Raw genomic sequence first — 20176 nt, 5'->3', positions numbered from 1 at the left:
TCGACTTTTTTCTCGAAATTTAACAAGTTTTTTTCGAAACACAACGACTTTATTCTCGAAATGTAATGAGTTTATTCTCAGGATTGCATTTCGACTTTTTTCTCGAAATTTAACGAGTTTTTTTCGAAACACGACTTTATTCTCGATATTTAATGAGTTTATTCTCAAGATTGTAGTTCGAGTTTTTTTCTCGAAAAATGACTTTATTCTCGATATTTAATGAGTTTATTCTCAAGATTGTATTTTGACTTTTTTCTCAATTTAACGAGTTTTTTTCTCGAAACACGACTTTACTCTCGAAAAGTAATGAGTTTATTCTCAAGATTGTATTTAGACTTTTTTCTCGAAATTTAACGAGTTTTTTCTCGAAACACAACGACTTTATTCTCGAAATGTAATGAGTTTATTCTCAAGATTTCATTTCGACTTTTTTCTCGAAATTTAACGAGTTTTTTCTCGAAACACAATGACTTTATTCTCGATATTTAATGAGTTTATTCTCAAGATTGTAGTTCGAGTTTTTTTCTCGAAAAAATGACTTTATTCTCGATATTTAATGAGTTTATTCTCAAGATTGTATTTTGACTTTTTTCTCAATTTAACGAGTTTTTTTCTCGAAACACGACTTTACTCTCGAAAAGTAATGAGTTTATTCTCAAGATTGTATTTCGACTTTTTTCTCGAAATTTAATGAGTTTTTTCTCGAAACACAACGACTTTATTCTCGAAATGTAATGAGTTTATTCTCAAGATTTCATTTCGACTTTTTTCTCGAAATTTAACGAGTTTTTTCTCGAAACACAATGACTTTATTCTCGATATTTAATGCGTTTATTCTCAAGATTGTAGTTCGAGTTTTTTTCTCGAAAAAATGACTTTATTCTCGATATTTAATGAGTTTATTCCCAAGATTGTATTTTGACTTTTTTCTCAATTTAACGAGTTTTTTTCTCGAAACACGACTTTACTCTCGAAAAGTAATGAGTTTATTCTCAAGATTGTATTTAGACTTTTTTCTCGAAATTTAACGAGTTTTTTCTCGAAACACAATGACTTTATTCTCAATATTTAATGACTTTATTCTCAAGATTGTATTTCGAAAAAGAGTTTAATTTCGCATTATAATGACTTTAATCTCGAGATGGTTTTATTTTTTTATTATTGCTTGGCCCTAATCCTCTTCCGTAGATCAAAATAAGTTAAGCAATTTTCAACTTTTTTTGTGAGTTATACAAGACTCAACTCATTATTTTTAAGTCAGTTTAATGTAATTTAACTTGAAATTACTTAAACATCCAAGTTGATTGTACTTAAAAATTTAAGGCAGCAGCATTTTCTTTTTTACAGTGTACAGAGGACTGGACTATATGCTATATGACTTAAAGATTATGAAAATGATTAGGTGAAAACTTAGATGACATTGTAAAGCAAGAACAGAGTGATATCACAACATACTGAAGTTCTATTGTGATTTAATGTGAAAGAACATAAGGCAAAATATCATGGGGCCTTCAAAGTCTTAAAACCTTTTAACTGCCTCTCACTGAGCATGCAACAGTTTCATTTGTGTTTTAGAGATTCTCATATGAATTGTGATTACTGAAGAGCACTAGATTTGTTTAGAGGAAAAACTGTTCACTGTAGGTTTTTAATTAGGGAATTTAAATATTTCCATAAAGCGAATTTCTTTTCAATATTTCCAAGATATCAAAAATGTCAGCTTACTCACAACACAAGCCATCATGAATTCTTGTTTCATGCCTTGGTTTCGTGCCTAAAGCCAGGTATTGTAATCACTTGTGAAAACATGATACAAACAGCCTCTAAAACATTTTTCAGATGTATATTTTAAGCACACCCATGTCTAAAATGATCATGAATATGTAGTGACAATAAATGCAACATGTAAATTTAATTTATACATCATTAAAACCTTAAAGTGTTGGTACCCAGGGTTGTGTGCAGTTCATTGACTTGATGACACATTTGAAATGTGGTAACACTGTGTTATAAATTAATTAAATATATTTTAAAATGTAATTCATTCTTGTGACGTCAAAGCTGATTTTCAGCGTCATTACTCGTCTTCAATGTCACATGATCCTTCAGAAATCATTCTTTTTTTTCTATATTTTTGTTGAAATCATGATATTCAGGTTTATTCAATGAATATAACGTTTAAAAGAACAGCATTTATTTGAAATACTCTTTTGTAAAAGTATTCACTGTCACTTTTTATCAATTTAATTAATCCTTTCTGAATTAATTTCTTAAAAAATGCCCCAAACTTTTGAATGGTAGTGCACAGATTTAAGTAGTGTTACCATTCATGTTTTTACTTTAATTGAACTGTGCTACTCAATACAATAATAAAAAATAAATAAAAAAAATCATAGATTCATAAAGTTACATTGATGTCTACGAACTACAGATTATTTCAAAAATAAAAAGCAGACTTTTTTGCCTTTAGGAAATCTCAGCATGCACCAAAGAAACATTTAGTTGTGTTATTAATATCTAATAAATATACTCACATCAATCACTATTAGTGAATTATTTAAATATGATTTTAAAACCTGTATAAACAAGTATAATCACCTTATCTAGCAACGCGGAAGTGAAAGCGATTTTCTGTGAATGTCCGAGACATACGATTCAAAAAGGAGGAATAACAAAATGCAGTAAATGGTCAAATAATTTGCACCACAAACCAGTGTTTATATTACGATAATAAATTAAAATGATGTGATAATAAGTTTGCAATATCAACAGTACAGCTCAAATAACTGGAAGCGGATGAGACGGGAAACCTCGACAGAGTTAATATGGTCACGTTAAGAATAAGAAGGACAGAATGTGAAGTAAAGGGAAGAGACGAGTCAGCAGGACATGATGTCACTCAGTAGTTTATTTCATGTAAGTAAGAAGTTTAAAAGCACCTTACAGCTTGAAACAACCGATGAGTGTGGGAAAACCGCTGAACTTGGACTGACACCCAAGAAAAACACGTGTTTGATTTAATACATATTGACAAGTGATATATTTGAATTTACCCAATAGGCATTGTTACATGTGATTATTGACCCTTTTTCATTTATTCATTAATTCACAGCTGCATTCTCATAGTAAAATAGCATAATCTAATTATACATTGTTTTATATACATGTTCAATGTGACATCCATAGCATGAGTGAATCTCATGAAATCCCTCAAGAATATGCCTGGCTCATAATTCACCCCAAAATCAAGAGAAATAAGAAAATGTGCTTAAATTAAATAATGCCTATTTTTAGGACCATTAAAATCATTTGCATCTAGATTATTATTATGATTACTTCCCAATTTCACATTACCGTAACAAATCTCATTCTCATTACTGTAAAAAAAATGTATATTAACTGTAGCTGTATATAATTAGTATTCACTTTCTAAATTATTATTCATTCATTATATTTCATTTATACTGAATTATTTTTTTAATGCATTTTAGTCATTTTTACTGTAATGACAATAATTGGAATTAAAAATAAAAAAAGACTTTAGTAATTAGAAATATTTTAGTGGCCTTAAACACAGGCGCTTTAATGCAAAAAAAAAAAAAAATTCTAAATCTGACTTCAGGGTGGCATGTGACCCAGACATGTTTTTGTGAGATTCACCTGAGAACATAAGTTACAAAACAGCGTCTCGTTCAGAAACGCTGAATATTATTTTTTACTTTGAGGGCATCTTTGCTTAATAAAGCAGTATAGAGATATATTACATTCACATGAATACATTTCTCACACGGATGTAAGAGAAAACAAGCGGTGGCAGGGTGAGAGGACTGGAATTCACAGAGGTATAAAAGCACGTTTGAGTTTCGTAGTGACACAAGCCCCTCAATTAATCTTTACAACCTGAAATCAAATGCAAAAACACCACGACGAGCAAAAAGAAAAAGACGCAGTGCTATAATGAGTGTAGATCCGCAACCCAAGCCAAATAAATAAAGAGCTGAGAAAGGAAATATAGTTTTATGGGCCTGTTAAGTGTGGCTACCCATAATGCACTGACAGCAGTAGTTAAGAGATGTGAGGGTGTTTATTACTCCCTGCAGTCAGGCTGATGTCATGCACAGGCTAACTGAATGTGGCGTGTCCTGATACTCGACGTGTGCACTTCCTCTGATCTCAAAGCATCTGCCACTCGAAGGGGAACATGACGTTGAGGACCTCCAGACTGCGGGCGATTTCCTCCAGGACACAGTGCTGATGCCACATATGAAGGAGCTTGTGGTAGCGCTCTGGACACAAGTGGAGTGGGTTCCCACGCCTAGCAAAGTTCAAACAAACATGTGTTAGCATGAGTGCTAATAAAGAATGAACAGACAAAGCACATGCTAAAAGAAGATATTGTGTAACTAAAGATTTATCTCAGAAATACAGATTAGTGGTAATCAGTGTTCGGTAAATTACTCAAAAATAAGTAATCCACTACAAATTACAACTTTAAAATTGTAATTTGATTACATTACTGCATGTAAAAAGTAATCAGATTACTAATTACTTTACTTTCAAGTTACTTTGAAAACCTGTTAAAACTACAAGAATACACTACAAAGTGAAACTCAGTTCTTTTCGTAATTTAATATTGCAGACATCCCAAGTCTCCCGGGAGTCTCGCGCATATTGATCGCGGCGGCTCCCTGATGCGCAAATTAGTTAAAATCTCCCGAAATCTAGAGCGAGCGAGCAAGAGCGCGCATGCGAGACAGAAGAGACTGTGATCCAAACCGTGTAGCGCGCACACGGCGGAGAGGGAGAGAGCGAGAGACCTTGCGTGTGTGTGTGTGTGTGTGTGTGTGTGCGCGCGCCTCATGAAGCATGTTCTCCAGTAATTAATTAAAGCGCATGCTCATTAACTGACGCAGCCAGCAAAACGTGATTAGAAATGCATTTTACTAAATATTTTTTTCTTAACAATACATTTGTAACGCAAGTAACTTAATTTTATTGACATCAGTAACTCTAATCAAATTAGTTATCAAAAAGTTACTTTACTGCGTTATCATGAAAAGTAATTAGAATACAGTAACGCGTTATACCCAACTCTGGTGGTAATACAGAATAAACTGACAAAGCACATGCTAAATGATGATATTGTGTGTAAAGCTTGGGGAAGAATTATATCACAAATACAGATTAGCATTGGTGCTAATAAAGAATAAACAAGACAAAGCACATGCTAACGTTTCTAAAGCTAAGGGAAGATTTATGAAGATATTATTTTAGTTTTTTACTACCATTTTTTACTGCCTTTCAAAAGTTTTGGGGTCAGTAAGATTTTTTGATCAAAAATGACGGTAAAGATATTTATAATTAACTTTCTATTCATCAAATCCTAAAACAATTTCAACATTGACAATAATAGGAAATGTTTCTTGAGCACCAAATCATCATATTAGAATGATTTCTGAAGGATCATGTGACACAGAAGACTGATGTAATGATGCTGAAAATTCAACTTTACCATCACAGGAATAAATTACATTTTAAAATATATTCAAATAAAAGTGATCTTAAATTGTGATAATGTTTCACATATTACTGTTTTACTGTATTTTTGATCGAATCAAAATGCAGCCTTGGTGAGGATAAGAGACTGCATTAAATCTTAAATCAACCCCAAATTTTTTAAAAGGTAGTATATCAACTTATGTGCATTCATAAAATATAGTAAGAAACAATATTTATCTAAAAAATGATAAATGCTAATTATAATATTTCTGATCTGATATTAATATTTCTGACTAAAATGCTAATGAAATATCTTAATATTGATTAAAAAAAGAAGTCACATTATAGAACACATCTTATATGTCAACTACTCATCCACTACAGTGAGCTTTACCCAAGCTGAGGGTCTGTTTCTCCATAATCATCCAGGTAAGGTGCTGGGTAAGGACTGCCCCGTGTCTTACTGGCCATCAAGACAATCTCACACTCTCTAACCCTGTTCAGAAACACACAAACAGAATTATTAGCAATCTTTATTTATTTCAATACCCCTTGCCTTAATAGTAGGGGTGTAACGGTACATGCATTCGTCCCGAACCGTCACGTTTCGGTGTATACAGTCAGTCCAGAAGGGGGCGCACGCGGTAATGCAACGCTGTTTGCTGACCGCCACAACAGGAAAAAGAGCAGAAGAAGATACAATCTACGCACTAACCCAAAACAGTGGCCTATACGCTGAGTTTCGATTCATTTTTGTGACGTGCTCCACAAGCTTAAAGAAAAGGAAACCGGGACAGAAAGTTTGTTTTCTTTATTTTACAAAAGCACGATGATTTGATTTTATTGTAAGTGTACACAGAAACTTTACAGTTTCGAATGGTCTTTAGGCCATTGTACACTGAGTCCGAAATTCTCGCACGTTAAAAAATAAATACGACCTCACGTTATGTCAATCACGCTTGCACACTGCCTCCGAAACTTTCATCCGTCATAAAAAAAATCAGATCGGGTTCGATTTTCTGCGTTTTCCGCATCCGTCGCAAGCAGTTTGAATGGCGTTTTGACAATTAAGAGCCACCGAATTACGAATCCAAAAAAACACATACGAAAATTTCGGACTCAGTGTGCAAGGGCCTTTACTCTTATCATATGACTATAAATAATGGAGTATTTAACGTTTTTTTTTTGCTGTTATGAGACTAAATCATTTGGCATTGTGCTTGTTTGGAAGTCTCACTACTACAGTGCAGTGATGCGTGTCCAGGTATCGACCCGTGACGCTTAAACCGATGTGCATACCGAACCGTGACTTCGGTGTACTGTTACTTCCCTACTTAAAGTCCCTGTAAAGGCAAAATTAAGTATGTGTTCTGAGTTTGTCACACCACAGAAAAATGTGTTATTAGCCACCCAGCCAAATTTGAATGATAAAAAAGCCGGAAAGTACATAAAATAAGCTATCAAAATCTTGAAAAAGTGAGCAGTAGTCTGTTTTGTACGTGATCGCATCCAGGTAGTACGCATGTCCGTGACGAAGGCATCGCTAGCTAGTGTTACACCCCGTCTAGGGGGAAAGGGGCAACATGAAAGAGTCAGAGATTTACAAGGATTTAGAACAAAAAGTTATTTATTTTCTTAATTTGGGACTTATGATTCAGGAGCTGACCAAGCCAAAATAAACAAAAACAACCTTGTCTTTAAACCTCTTTCCTAAACCCTAACCAAAAACAGAGTTCAAACAGTTTACAATAAAAAAAAAGAATGACGTAGGCTGTAGTAACTAATAGTACTGACAGTAACTCGCGATTGAGCGGCAAACTGATGTGAATGTGCTCTATTTATATTGTTAGGGGCGGGGCCAGCCTCAGGCACTCCAGTGTGTCATCAAGACCCCGTTTTAGCCCCGCCCAAAAAATCTGGAACGCAGCAATGGTGAAAACCTGTTTAACGGTCTAACTCCACAATTCAGTACTTCACAGTTCACAGTCTTTGTAATATGTTTAGATTTTTTTTTTAGAATTGCCTTTACAGGGACTTTAACCCTCTGAGGTCTAAGGGCATTTTTTCACTTTTTCCTTCGATTTTACATATCTCATTAAATTCACCTTTTAAAGGCAATTACATAACATAATCCCATATGTTTTATATCAAAATGTGCAGAGAAAACCCAGCTCTCTTACTGGTGAGTTCACCACTTGTCCTAGAGCATTGTGTAAAGAGAGAGAGAGGGATAATCTGGCTCTAAAAGGTGAAAAATTTAAGTCCGATTTTTGAAATTCTTCAAATCTCTTGTGGAAACATAACATTACTCATGTGTGTCTTTGAAATGGGTTTCCCAAAGTCTTAGGGTCACAAAAGTAGTGTAATATATGAATAAAATAGTAGATAATGAATAATAATTGTCTAAAGTGACATTTTTGAAAAATAATTTTTTCGTACAAGTTTTGTCTGTGACTCTACCTTCACCAAATGTTAGAGGGACTAAAATATATATAAAATAGGACTAAAATAACTTCCTACTACATATCAAGCTTCTCTCTCCATGTCAGCTGGTATTTTCCTCACTGTGAGGAGATGGGAGGGTACTTAGGGATTTCAACCGCATCTATTGGTTGGTTTCACACAAAATGCACACAGGCAAGCTAGCCAACCAATCACGCAAGGTGAACGATCATCTTTGTCTTCCCTCTTGCTCTCGGTGTGAGTCACGTATGATCTTGCCAGAATAAGGATGTTGAAGCTGAGAATCTATCGATTACGGCACATTTAGTAAACATCGAGTTGACGCGCCCGTGCGTCATCCGACCTCAGGGACTTTAACAGACATTTGTTGTGTAAAATAAGACGCACACAGTAAATGCCACAGGTTCTCTCACCTGAGAAACATCCCCACTCCAGCACCACAGACTGCGGCGTGGGCCGTACACGCTCCCACTTCCTCCCCGTTCAGCTGCACCTGACAGCATGAGCTCTGTGCACACAGCATAACCCCACACAGCAGACACAGAGTCGGGTGCTTTCGCTCGTCATCTGATGAGCTTGGGCATCTATGGAAGAAAAAAAGAGTCACATCCTATTAATCTGCAGAAAATATTAAATTCCCTCAATAGACATTCTAGGCAATCCTTTATTAATACTTACTTAAAGTGACTAGCTTGGTTGAGCAACACACTATAGTCCTCTGGAAGATCGATTAGTCTATTTCTCTTGTGAGGATACCTGAATAACAGTTGAACAATTCAGATAAATGAGTGTTTTATTAAAGAGGAAGGAAGTTTACTATCAGTCAGAGCAGAACTTGAGTTCATCAAACCTGATGATGTGCATTTCTCCTTTGAGGGCTTTGGATATGGCTGTGTTCCCACACCACCTGACACACACACACACACACACACACACACACACACACACACACACACACACACACACACACACACACACACACACACACACACACACACACACACACACACACACACACACACACACACAAAGCAATGTTCATAATCAAAGTCAATGAATGGATAAATATATGGAATATATTAGGAATGTTCCTTGTTGTCAATTATTAACTATTATCATCATTCTTATTTTAATTATCAACAAAAACTAAACAGCAATAATCATTTTAATTGTTCAATGTATTTTTAAAATGTAACTATAATTATTATTTGCTTATAATAAACAAAACATTTTAAATTATTATTAAACAAACAATATGTATTATCATTGTTATATATAATATTTTTTTATTTATACTATAATTATTAATTAATTAACAACAGCATCGATAAAACTATTATAATACTTGTATTACTTTGGTTGTTTGTTTTTATTATTATAAACAAAACAACAATAAAATATGTTTTAAAATATTATAAACTTTTTTTATGATTATCAATGAAGCAGCAGAAACAACAACAATAATAATATATTACTGTTTATTATTATTATAGATGTATTTTTATAATTATTATTATAATACCAAGTAATGAATTTCATTAGCAAAAATGTAGGTGATATTGTAGATATGTAGACATGGCTCATTAATACATATATAAAAAAAACATTGTGAGCTTGCATCACTCGATCGTTACCTCTTTAATAAGGTAGTTACGACATCCCTGTAGTCTTGAAACAGTTGGAACAGGTTGGATGGTAAGGAGAGGTAACTACACAGCAGAGCGAGCTGACTATCAGGTGATTCTGCAAACATGAATTATGATTAATAATTGTTTTATACAACTTATACTGATACAGCACTGTGGAGTTTGCTGCTGTGTGCACAGTGACATACAATTATACAACTAGAAATCAATCCAGTACGCAGTACACACACACTGTTAACAATATTGCACACTGCCCAATTCATTCATAGAATGATATCCTGGACGATATACTTACTTGCAGTAAGCGATTTATAAAAAATACTGTTGATATTTGAAATCACCAGAAACAAATATGCCCTTACCCAAAAGGATCACACCCTTATCTTGATAGCTCCGCCCCTAAATTCACCAACACACTGTGCAGCACAGGCACCTCCCCCTTCATGAGTAGACACACCCCTTACTGCTGATTGGCTACAAATGTATTTAGGCACTCAGGTCCAATCCACTTTCAACAAGGTTTCACAGAAATCGCTTACTGCAGCTTTAAGTCCCTGTAAAGGCAATTCTAAAAAAAAATTCTAAACACATTATAAATGTTAGAAATGTATTGCTAAAACATATTACAAAGACTGTCAACTGTGAAGTACTGAATTGTGGAGTTAGACCGTTAAACAGCTTTTCACCTTTGCTGTGTTCCGGATTTTTTGGGCGGGGCTAAAACGGGGGCTTGATGCAGTGGAGTCCCTGAGCTTCTGGACACGCCCCTACTTGATGACGCACTGGAGTCCCTGAGCTTCTGTACACGCCCCTACTTGATGACGCACTGGAGCCCCTGAGCTCATGGACACGCCCCTACTTGATGACGCACTGGAGTCCCTGAGCTCCTGGACACGCCCCTACTTGATGACGCACTGGAGTCCCTGAGCTCCTGGACACGCCCCTACTTGATGACGCACTGGAGTCCCTGAGCTCCTGGACACGCCCCTACTTGATGACTCACTGGAGCCACTGAGCTCCTGGACACGCCCCTACTTGATGACGCACTGGAGACCCTGAGCTCCTGGACACGCCCCTACTTGATGACGCACTAGAGACACTGAGCTCCTGGACACGCCCCTACTTGATGACGCACTGGAGCCCCTGAGCTCCTGGACACGCCCCTACTTGATGACGCACTAGAGACACTGAGCTTCTGTACACGCTCCTACTTGATGACGCACTGGAGCCCCTGAGCTCCTGGACACGCCCCTACTTGATGACGCACTGGAGACACTGAGCTCCTGGACACGCCCCTACTTGATGACTCACTGGAGCCCCTGAGCTCCTGGACACGCCCCTACTTGATGACGCACTAGAGACACTGAGCTCCTGGACACGCCCCTACTTGATGAAGCACTGGAGCCCCTGACCTCCTGGACACGCCCCTACTTGATGACGCACTGGAGCCCCTGAGCTCATGGACACGCCCCTACTTGATGACTCACTGGAGTCCCTGAGCTCATGGACACGCCCCTACTTGATGACGCACTGGAGCCCCTGAGCTCATGGACACGCCCCTACTTGATGACTCACTGGAGTCCCTGAGCTCATGGACACGCCCCTACTTCATGACGCACTGGAGTCCCTGAGCTCATGGACACGCCCCTACTTGATGACGCACTGGAGTCCCTGAGCTCATGGACACGCCCCTACTTGATGACGCACTGGAGTCCCTGAGCTCATGGACACGCCCCTACTTGATGACGCACTGGAGTCCCTGAGCTCATGGACACGCCCCTACTTGATGACGCACTGGAGTCCCTGAGCTCATGGACACGCCCCTACTTGATGACGCACTGGAGTCCCTGAGCTCATGGACACGCCCCTACTTGATGACTCACTGGAGTCCCTGAGCTCCTGGACACGCCCCTACTTGATGACTCACTGGAGTCCCTGAGCTCATGGACACGCCCCTACTTGATGACGCACTGGAGGCCCTGAGCTCATGGACACGCCCCTACTTGATGACGCACTGGAGCCCCTGAGCTCATGGACACGCCCCTACTTGATGACGCACTGGAGCGCCTGAGCTCCTGGACACGCCCCTACTTGACTAATAACAATTTTTTCTGTGGTGTGACAAACTCAGAACACAAATTTAATTTTGACTTTACAGGGACTTTAAGTGTTTTCAGGGAAACAGCAATACTAATGAAGTGTAGTGACCTGCAGTACTGGACAGCTCCTCTGGAGGGGGCACTCCTGTAAGGCAATTAAAGAACAGTGCAGCACAGCGCAGGAAGGGAATGACACCTCTCTTTACACTCTCTACAGTGAAGCCAGATACACCAGGCCTCAACCTGAGAACGAGAGAGACCATGAGAGACAGCAAGAGAGAAAGTGGGCGTCTTCCCCTGCATGACGTGTAAACACTCACCCGTCTGTGTGTTGAAACACAACAGAGAAGAGTTCTGCTGCAGCCTGGGCCTCGTCGCCCTCCTCCGCCATTCCTATCACAGCACAATCTACACACATACACACGATATTGCTGTGCAAAGGATTTGGCAAAAATGTCATACTTTTGTGTCAATTCGCATCCAGCAGTGTGTGTTTACCGTGCGAGGCCAGCAGGATCTGCACCATGTGTGCCATCGTGACCAGGTGCAGTAGGTACAGGTGATTGAACGCTGTGCTAACCGCCGAAGGCTGCAGGTCTACAGCCTCTTCCTGGTACAACGCTGGGATGGACAGAACCAGCCCCACCTGAGGAGAACATCACAACATACAGTCCAACAACTCAATACTAATGTTCAACCACTTAGAACTAACGTAACCAGCTGCTCTGAATTATTGCTTGAAGGTCGTGTGTCCACCAAAGCGTTTTTTCACGACTGGCGTATTTTTCCAATTGTTTTCAATGGGAGCGGCGCGTTTTTTAAACGCCATGAGCGTAACGAGGCGCTGAGCGTTTTTTTCACGCTGAAGTGCTGAGCGCCCGACGTTTTTTACTGGTCGCCGAGAGTTGAAGAATGTTCAACTTTGGGTAAAACGCAGCGCTCATCACTGTCACTTTTTACCCAACCGTCCAATCACAGTGGAGGAGGGGCGGGACTAATATCACACCGACCAACCGCCACATTCTGCTTGTTCAACGTCAACAGAAGACAACAACAAGCATAATAACGGAACAAAATAATTTAAAACGAGAGCCAGAGAAAATACGTTACATTGTATCGACATTTTATTATAGAATCAACACAGAAACAAAATATGTGTGAAATGAGATACTAGTAACACTTTCGTGGATATTCCGTATCATAACAAGCAAAGTGTCTCAACTGAAAAAAAAAAAATGAAATGCTGCCTAAACGCTCAAGCGCCCATAGCTAGGCGTTTCCAGCAGAGTGCCTAGCGTTTTCAGCTGACTAAAAACGCTTTGGTGGACACACGGCCCATGTGCATAAAAGAGCATTTCTCTAAAATTGTTAATGGTACATGCCCGTGCAGATGTCGCCTCCATAATGCCAGGGCGTTGACGTGTGGTTGCTAAGTTGTTCTGTGTGGTTTTTAGCATGTTGGTATGTGTATACTAGGGAATTTTGGCTGGTTATTTTCTGGCTCAGAGCAAAAGAGCGATTTCCTAAGTCTCTAGATATGGTTTGGGTCAATGCAAGCCTATGGGACTTCTTTTTGTGCTTGTTTATCATCTTCCAGGCAAAAACTTAGCCTTTCAGTCATTTAGCATTTCATTTATTTAGATCTAGACGATGGATGGATCTGCACTTTTTTAAAATTAATATAAATACACAATCATATAAATCAATAAATAATGTACAATTAAATACAAATTTACTATCCATCTATCCAAAGGCGAAAATAATTAAGTCTTTCCTTTAACATTTTATATATTTAGCAGATGGTTTTATCTACACTTTTTAAAATAGATAATATATAAACATAAAAAAAGCTCTTTCAGTCATTTAGCATTTTATTTATTTAGCAGATGGATATGGAATCATACCGACTTTTTATAAGGTACAGTTAAAAAAAAAAAAACACCCACCAGTAGATGAAAGAAATCCACTTCTAATATTGATGGTGTGTTTTCTACATTCGGAACAGGTACCAGGACTAGAAAGAGGCAAAGATAATTATTGTATGAACATTGTATGAACAAAACCAACAAACATATCCATCCTCTCATAAACGTAACATACCTGCTAACATATCAGCAAAATGCTTCTGTACGACAGCTTGACTGCATCTCAGCCTCTGAGCTGCTGAAAACTGCACCAGCGCTTTGAGTCCAGAGAGCTGAACAACAACATTGCTTTAGAAATCAATCCCACATTAAATGGTGTATATTATGAATGATATATTATCAGTACATCCAAACCAGACCTGTCTGTTCTGGAGAGATCCAAAAAGAGCCTTTCCCTCTTCCTGTAACATGTTCTCTAAAGAGACAGAAAGAAATCAGATTAGACGCACAAGTCAAAATGAAAGGATGCATCTATGAAGTCTATGGAGTTAGGTCAAATTAACTTGTATATTACTTTTCACAATACACCATGGCTAAATTCACAAAGCAGCAGAACACAGTTGGAAGTGTCATCCACACTGGGTCATTTGAGTGTGAAACTTAAATATGGTTGTTGACACCATACACATAATAAATACATAGACGCCCTATTGGCCGCTGGAGCGTACGTCAACGGCGCCGCCATATTGCGGAGGGCAACTTTCCCATACCTCTCATTACGGGAATTGAGAAAAAATGCCTGTTTCGTGTGCTGCTTGGGGCTGTACAAATCGCCACACAATTGAAAACAGGTCTCGGGGAATTACCATTCACAAACGTGACTGAACATTGTTTTCTGGTTGTATTTGGTCATTATATAATTAGTAATAGTAACGTACATACCACTGAAATCGGTTGATAGATGTAAGTGTTATTATTGTTTTTATCCAGGAAAAATGCAGCTCACCCGTTTACTTGCATTTGTTTACAGCGCAGTCTTGCCCTCGGCAAAATGGCGGACGCGTTGACGTAACGCAGCACGTTCCAAAGCGGCCAATAGGGCGTCTATGTATTTATTATGGCTATGGTTGACACCAAACACTGACTGTGTGAATGTTGCCACTGTTTTTACGCAGCTTTACAAACAACAATGGCCAACAAAGGCCCCAGGTATTACGTTAAAGGAGGAGAGCATTACCGATGGCCTGGATGGTGTAGGCACAGGTGTTCCAGGACATGACGGGCACGTACGGGCACAGGTCGTTGGGCGCCGTCTGGAGACCCACCCTGTGCACTGTAGTCGCACAGACCCCCAACATCTCTGAGATACTGCGAGAGAACTTCGGCCTAATCAGAAATGGGGATTTTAGATCATCATATTTAGTGACAACATGATTTTGTCATATGTCAATATTAATAAATACATATTTATTTATTTAAAAAAAAAAAAACACTACTGTTCAAAAGTTTGGAGTCGATAAGATTTGTAATGTTTTTAAAAGAAGTCTCTTCTGCTCATCAAGGCTGCATTTATTTGATTAAAAATACAAAACAAACACAGCAATATTGTGAAATATTATTACAATGTAAAACATGTTTTCTATGTGAATCTATGTGAATATATAATAACGTGTAATTTATTCCTGTGATCAAAGCTGAATTTTCAGCATCATTACTCCAGTCTACAGTGTCACATGATCCTTCAGAAATCACTATAATATGATGATCTGATGCTCAAGAATCATTTATGATTATCATCACAGTTTAAATCAGTTGTGCTGCTTCATATATTGTACAAAGCGTGATTCATTTTTTTCAAGATTCTTTGAAAGTTCAAGAGAAAAGCATTTAATTCAAAAATAAATATTTTGCATTATAATAAATGTCTTTACTGTCACTTTTGATCAATTTAATGCGTCCTTTCTGAAGAAAAGTATTAATTTCTTAAAAAAAGAAAATCGTATGAAAACTTTTGAACAGTAGTGTGAATATATATCTTTTTATGAGAAAGCTGTAAAAAATAAATCTACATTGTACTATAATGTGATTTCCCCACACATTCAATTGATTTACATTTGGTAAACTGAATTTATAAGCAGATTTATTTATCCAATATTTACCATGCCAATTATTCTGACACGGACAGTATATGACCAACATATTATATAAAACCAACAAAATCATGTATTTCTTATTAAGTTAAATAAATAAATAAATAAATGAGCAGAATTTATATATATTTATATTAAGTAAATATGGTAATTATTTATACCATATTGACTTGAGTAAAGATCAGTCTGTTTAGAGACTCACGGCTCTTGAACTCCAAAACTGAGAATGGATCTGAAATCGGCTTGACACTCGTCAAAAAGTGCCGTTGCTTCCTCCGCTGCTGCCTCACTGTTATTGTCTGAAAATAAACCAACACACAAATCCATCCAAATTAAAAAGAAAGTGTTAATGACTTTAAGAAACCGAAAAGACATCAGTTTTGACTCTCACCCGCTTCCCATGTGACTCTCAGCCCTCTGATCCGAGAAGAAATAATCTGAACCCAGCGCTCAAGAGTGAGATGCTGACCCACTAACTCAGCGTTCTCACTGACAGAGAGGAGACGGAGAGACCATTTCAGCTCAGCTCAACTCATCAACAGCAAATATTGAATATAATAATGTTATTAAAGGTGCTGTACTAGTTAATCCTGCTGGGCTCCACAGGGATCAGCGGGATGACCGTGTTACACAGGGACTTGCAGAGCGGACACATGTACTCGCCGTTCTCCAGGTCTATGATCAGCTCCGCATGCAGACGATTACGAGTGGTGTTCTGCACAGCCTCAAAGTACCTGCAAACACACAAACAGGCATGAAGATGGAAGGTGTACGACCCTTTTTGGTCTCACTTTATATTAAGGGACTTTAGGTAATTACATTGAAACTAATAATTTGATACAATGGACTTATTGTGTACATATATGTTTTTACGTTGTACTTATATTTTAAAATAGCTGCATGTAATTACAACTGTAATTAATGTATGTAATTACATTTGTAATTACACTGTTGACCCTTGCCTTACACCTTAAAGGGGTGGTTCAGGATTTTGGACATCGGACCTCATTTCCAAGTTAGCCTGGGTGTTATTTATCAGTTTTCAAAAATGTTCATCCAGTCCTTCCAGTGTCATAGTTCGCCGGTGCTAGGCTAGCGCGAGTCAACGGTATCTGCTAGCCTGCCATTAAACACAGTTTTACCCACTCCACAGTTCACCAAAAGCAAATAAATGATAACGCCAGACTATCGATGTAAATGTCTGTTGAGAGAATAATGTTAGAAATCAAACTACCCTTTCATCGCATTGCAATAGATATACTTAGTTCCCTGTATTTATTAGCAACCCGCAAAAGTGTTACTAGCACATATTTTGTGTTACTAACACATATTTTGTTTCGGTGTTGATTCTATATTAAAATGTCGATACAATGTAATGTATTTTCTCTGGCTCTTGTTTTAAATTTTTACGTTCCGTTATTATGCTTGTTGTTGTCTTCTGTTGACGTTGAACAAGCAGAATGTGGCGGTTGGTCGGTGTGATATTAGTCCCGCCCCTCCTCCACTGTGATTGGACGGTTGTGTAAAAAGTGACAGTGATGAGCGCTGCGTTTTACCCAAAAGTTGAACATTCTTCAACTCTCGGCGACCAGTAAAAAACGCCGGGCGCTCAGCGCTTCAGCGTGAAAAAAACGCTTAGCGCCTCGTTACGCTCATGGCGTTTAAAAAACGCGGCGCTCCCATTGAAAACAATTGGAAAAATACGGCAGCTTCGTGAAAACACGCTTTGGTGGACACACGGCATTACACGTAAGTTAATGAGCTGATTTATACGCGTTCTAATATGCTCTCGTTCATAGAGATTTTTAGATGGATATCAAGGCTTTTTAGGTTGTGTGGAATCTGCAATCTCAGACCCAGTTTGTTTGCTTGTTTCCATGGCTACAATACGCTGTTTCCTGCCAACTGGCATCCTAGGTGTCGAAATACTATTGGGTGAACTGGCAGTGGGCGGAGTCACACAGACCAAAACAAAAACAGACTCATAATACGGAACGGGTAAAATAATAAGTAAAATAACTGGCTCTAGAAATGTTTTTCAGAGAAAGGACTATGTGAACTTAGCATGTTTCCTAAATATCTGCAAACATATTATTGTATTTTTATGCTTTAGAGTAAAAAAAGTTACATACAGCACCTTTAAGTAACTATTCAAGCACTGACTCACTTTTGCCAGCAGGTGGCATGCATCACATGACCACAGCTGCCAGTGTGTGTGCCCACAGCCAGATCAGCGGGCATAAACAGGGGGTAGCAGCCTTCTGTTGGATAAAAAAGAGAAATCAGTCTGATTCAGCATCTCAGTGCATTAACAATGTTTACATAATTCCTTTCATAATGCTTCTCATTGTGTCATTAAATCATCATAACGTGTCAAGGCATTTATACATGCATTGTGTCAAACGCTTGCAGCTTCATAGCAATAAAGGTACTTGAGAGGAACCTTTGGTGGTGAGCGTCTTTGCACGGTTCTGTGTGAGAACTGTAGATCTCTGCACACATGCGGTGAGGACCATGGCTGCCGCCTGAGCCTGAACCTCCTGCTCCTCCTGACACAGGATACAGGTCAAAGCCGCCCAGTCTGAGGAACAAAAGCCCTGCTGAGGACCCACTGCCACTCTGCTCTCATCCACATCCATCACACAGCTGCACACACACCGGGGACTTCACTTAGACATTTGTGTTCGCAGAAATGATATCAAATGACAATAGGCATAGGCTATAGTGATAGGCAGGCTTTAGGGAACAAAAGAGCAAAAGAATGAAAGAAAATACTGAATAAATGCATAAAAATTAAAGGGTAAAAAGTTCAAAAGCAAAAGAGAGAAATGTGAAAGGAACCAAAGAGCGAAAGGAAAAATGATGGATAAAGGCAAGAAAAGAGTAAAAATGAATAATGAAAATATGATCATATACCATTAAAAAAATAATAAAAAAGTGAATGGTGCAAAAATGAATAAAGGGAAAAGGAAAGTGAAAGCAAAATAAATTTAAAAAGTCTAAGAGAAGGCAAAAGAAACTAAAGAGCAAAAAAGAAAGAGAAAGAATTAAAATAGTAAAACAGTAAATCCTGAAAGAATGACAGCGAAGAACAATGGAAAAAATAAGTAAAAGAAAGAGCATGAATGCAAAAAAGCTAAATGAATAAGAAATAAGAATGAAAGAGTGAAATACTGTAACAAAACTGTTAAAAGTTCACAAAAAAGCAGCGAAAGAAATAATTAAAAGGATAGAGCAAAACAGAAAAGTGAATAAAAGTATGAAAAAAAGACCGTGAAAAAGAGCAAAATAATGAAAAAAGAAAATTAAAGATTGCAAGAAATGCGAGAAAGTAAAAGCAAAGCAAGAACAAATGAAAAAATAAAAGTGAGTTGACGAAAAGATGAAAAGAGTGAAATGAAAAAAGTATGATCAAAAACCAATATTTTTGGATTGAATCCAATGAAACAGAAAAAAAGTGAAAGACAAAAAGTAGAGGAGAAAGTGAAACAAACTAAAGAGTCAAAATAGAATGAGTAAAAGGATGAGAATTGGTAGAAAAGCAGCAAAGAAAGAAAAAAGAAAGAACGAACAAGGGGCAAAGTAAATAAAAGGATGATTAAATGCCACACTAAAGAAAAAGGCTAAAAGTGAAAGAAAGCAAGAAAGTGAAAATAAAACTAAAAAGCAAAAGTGAAAAATTAAAGAAACGAAAATAGAAACATGAAAGAGTACAAACAAACAAATGCATGATAATAGAACTTAAAAATAATGTTAAATATTTACAATAAGGTCCGATTAGTGAACTAACATTAACTAATGTACAGTAACGGGACCTTTATTGTTTTTTACAATGGATAACTAACATTAATAATGAGGAATACATTTGTTACAGTATTTATTACACTTTGTTAATATTAGTTAATAAAAATACAACTGTTCATTGTTAGGTCATGTTAGCTCAGGTCCAACATTTGATTTTAATCATTAGATTTTTTTTTTTACATTTACTAATAAATAAACTAAGATTAATAAATGCTTTAGAAGTATTTGTAAACAATGTAGTTACTTAAGTGTCACCGTCTCACAGGTGGGACGTTTGCAACTATATATTTAAAACAATAATATCTTAGTGAAAACCTAAAGTAATATTGACAAACTATATATCATTTGAAAGCTTAAAATCTCTAGTTTATCATATTATATCTCTTTTTTCTAAAATAAATTACAGAGGAGCAGTAATTTATCAAATTGCAACAAGAATATTTCATATTCATTAGGAGTATTTAGGCCTTTATTTTGAAATAGCAATAAACATGAAAAATCATAAAAAGATTGGTAGAAACCTCAGTTTGTTTTCATGCCAAGAGCTCCAAAGATAACACCAATTCCATTTTATGAGAAAAAACGGTCTGAAAATGTTTTAAATATAAAGAAATATTTATGGATTCTCGATTTGTGATGCGGCTGCGAGC

General features: G+C 37.3%; 1 protein-coding gene across 1 annotated transcript in view; it reads right to left on the bottom strand.

The window, feature by feature from the left end:
• Nucleotides 1-2890: 2890 nt before the first annotated feature.
• Nucleotides 2891-20176, bottom strand: part of ubr1 (ubiquitin protein ligase E3 component n-recognin 1) — a 55218-nt gene continuing 37932 nt past the window's right edge. The window contains exons 30-47 of the mRNA XM_077240127.1: nt 18166-18368; nt 17890-17983; nt 16304-16456; nt 16114-16211; nt 15925-16021; nt 14810-14958; nt 13992-14047; nt 13808-13904; nt 13654-13721; nt 12206-12353; nt 12028-12115; nt 11817-11950; nt 9597-9705; nt 8813-8869; nt 8641-8718; nt 8376-8546; nt 5894-5995; nt 2891-4315 (exon numbers count right to left, since the gene is read on the bottom strand). Coding sequence (XP_077096242.1) covers nt 4174-4315; nt 5894-5995; nt 8376-8546; nt 8641-8718; nt 8813-8869; nt 9597-9705; nt 11817-11950; nt 12028-12115; nt 12206-12353; nt 13654-13721; nt 13808-13904; nt 13992-14047; nt 14810-14958; nt 15925-16021; nt 16114-16211; nt 16304-16456; nt 17890-17983; nt 18166-18368 — 2044 coding nt within the window. The 3' untranslated portion in view covers nt 2891-4173. The remainder of the gene's footprint in view (nt 4316-5893; nt 5996-8375; nt 8547-8640; nt 8719-8812; nt 8870-9596; nt 9706-11816; nt 11951-12027; nt 12116-12205; nt 12354-13653; nt 13722-13807; nt 13905-13991; nt 14048-14809; nt 14959-15924; nt 16022-16113; nt 16212-16303; nt 16457-17889; nt 17984-18165; nt 18369-20176) is intronic.

The sequence above is a fragment of the Siphateles boraxobius genome, unplaced genomic scaffold, assembly GCF_051911475.1.
Source record: "Siphateles boraxobius isolate OS27281-9 unplaced genomic scaffold, OSU_SipBor_1 22, whole genome shotgun sequence".
NCBI classification, from domain to species: domain Eukaryota; kingdom Metazoa; phylum Chordata; class Actinopteri; order Cypriniformes; family Leuciscidae; genus Siphateles; species Siphateles boraxobius.
The sequence above is the reverse complement of the archived record's forward strand: the minus strand, read 5'-3'. Positions and strand labels throughout refer to the sequence as shown.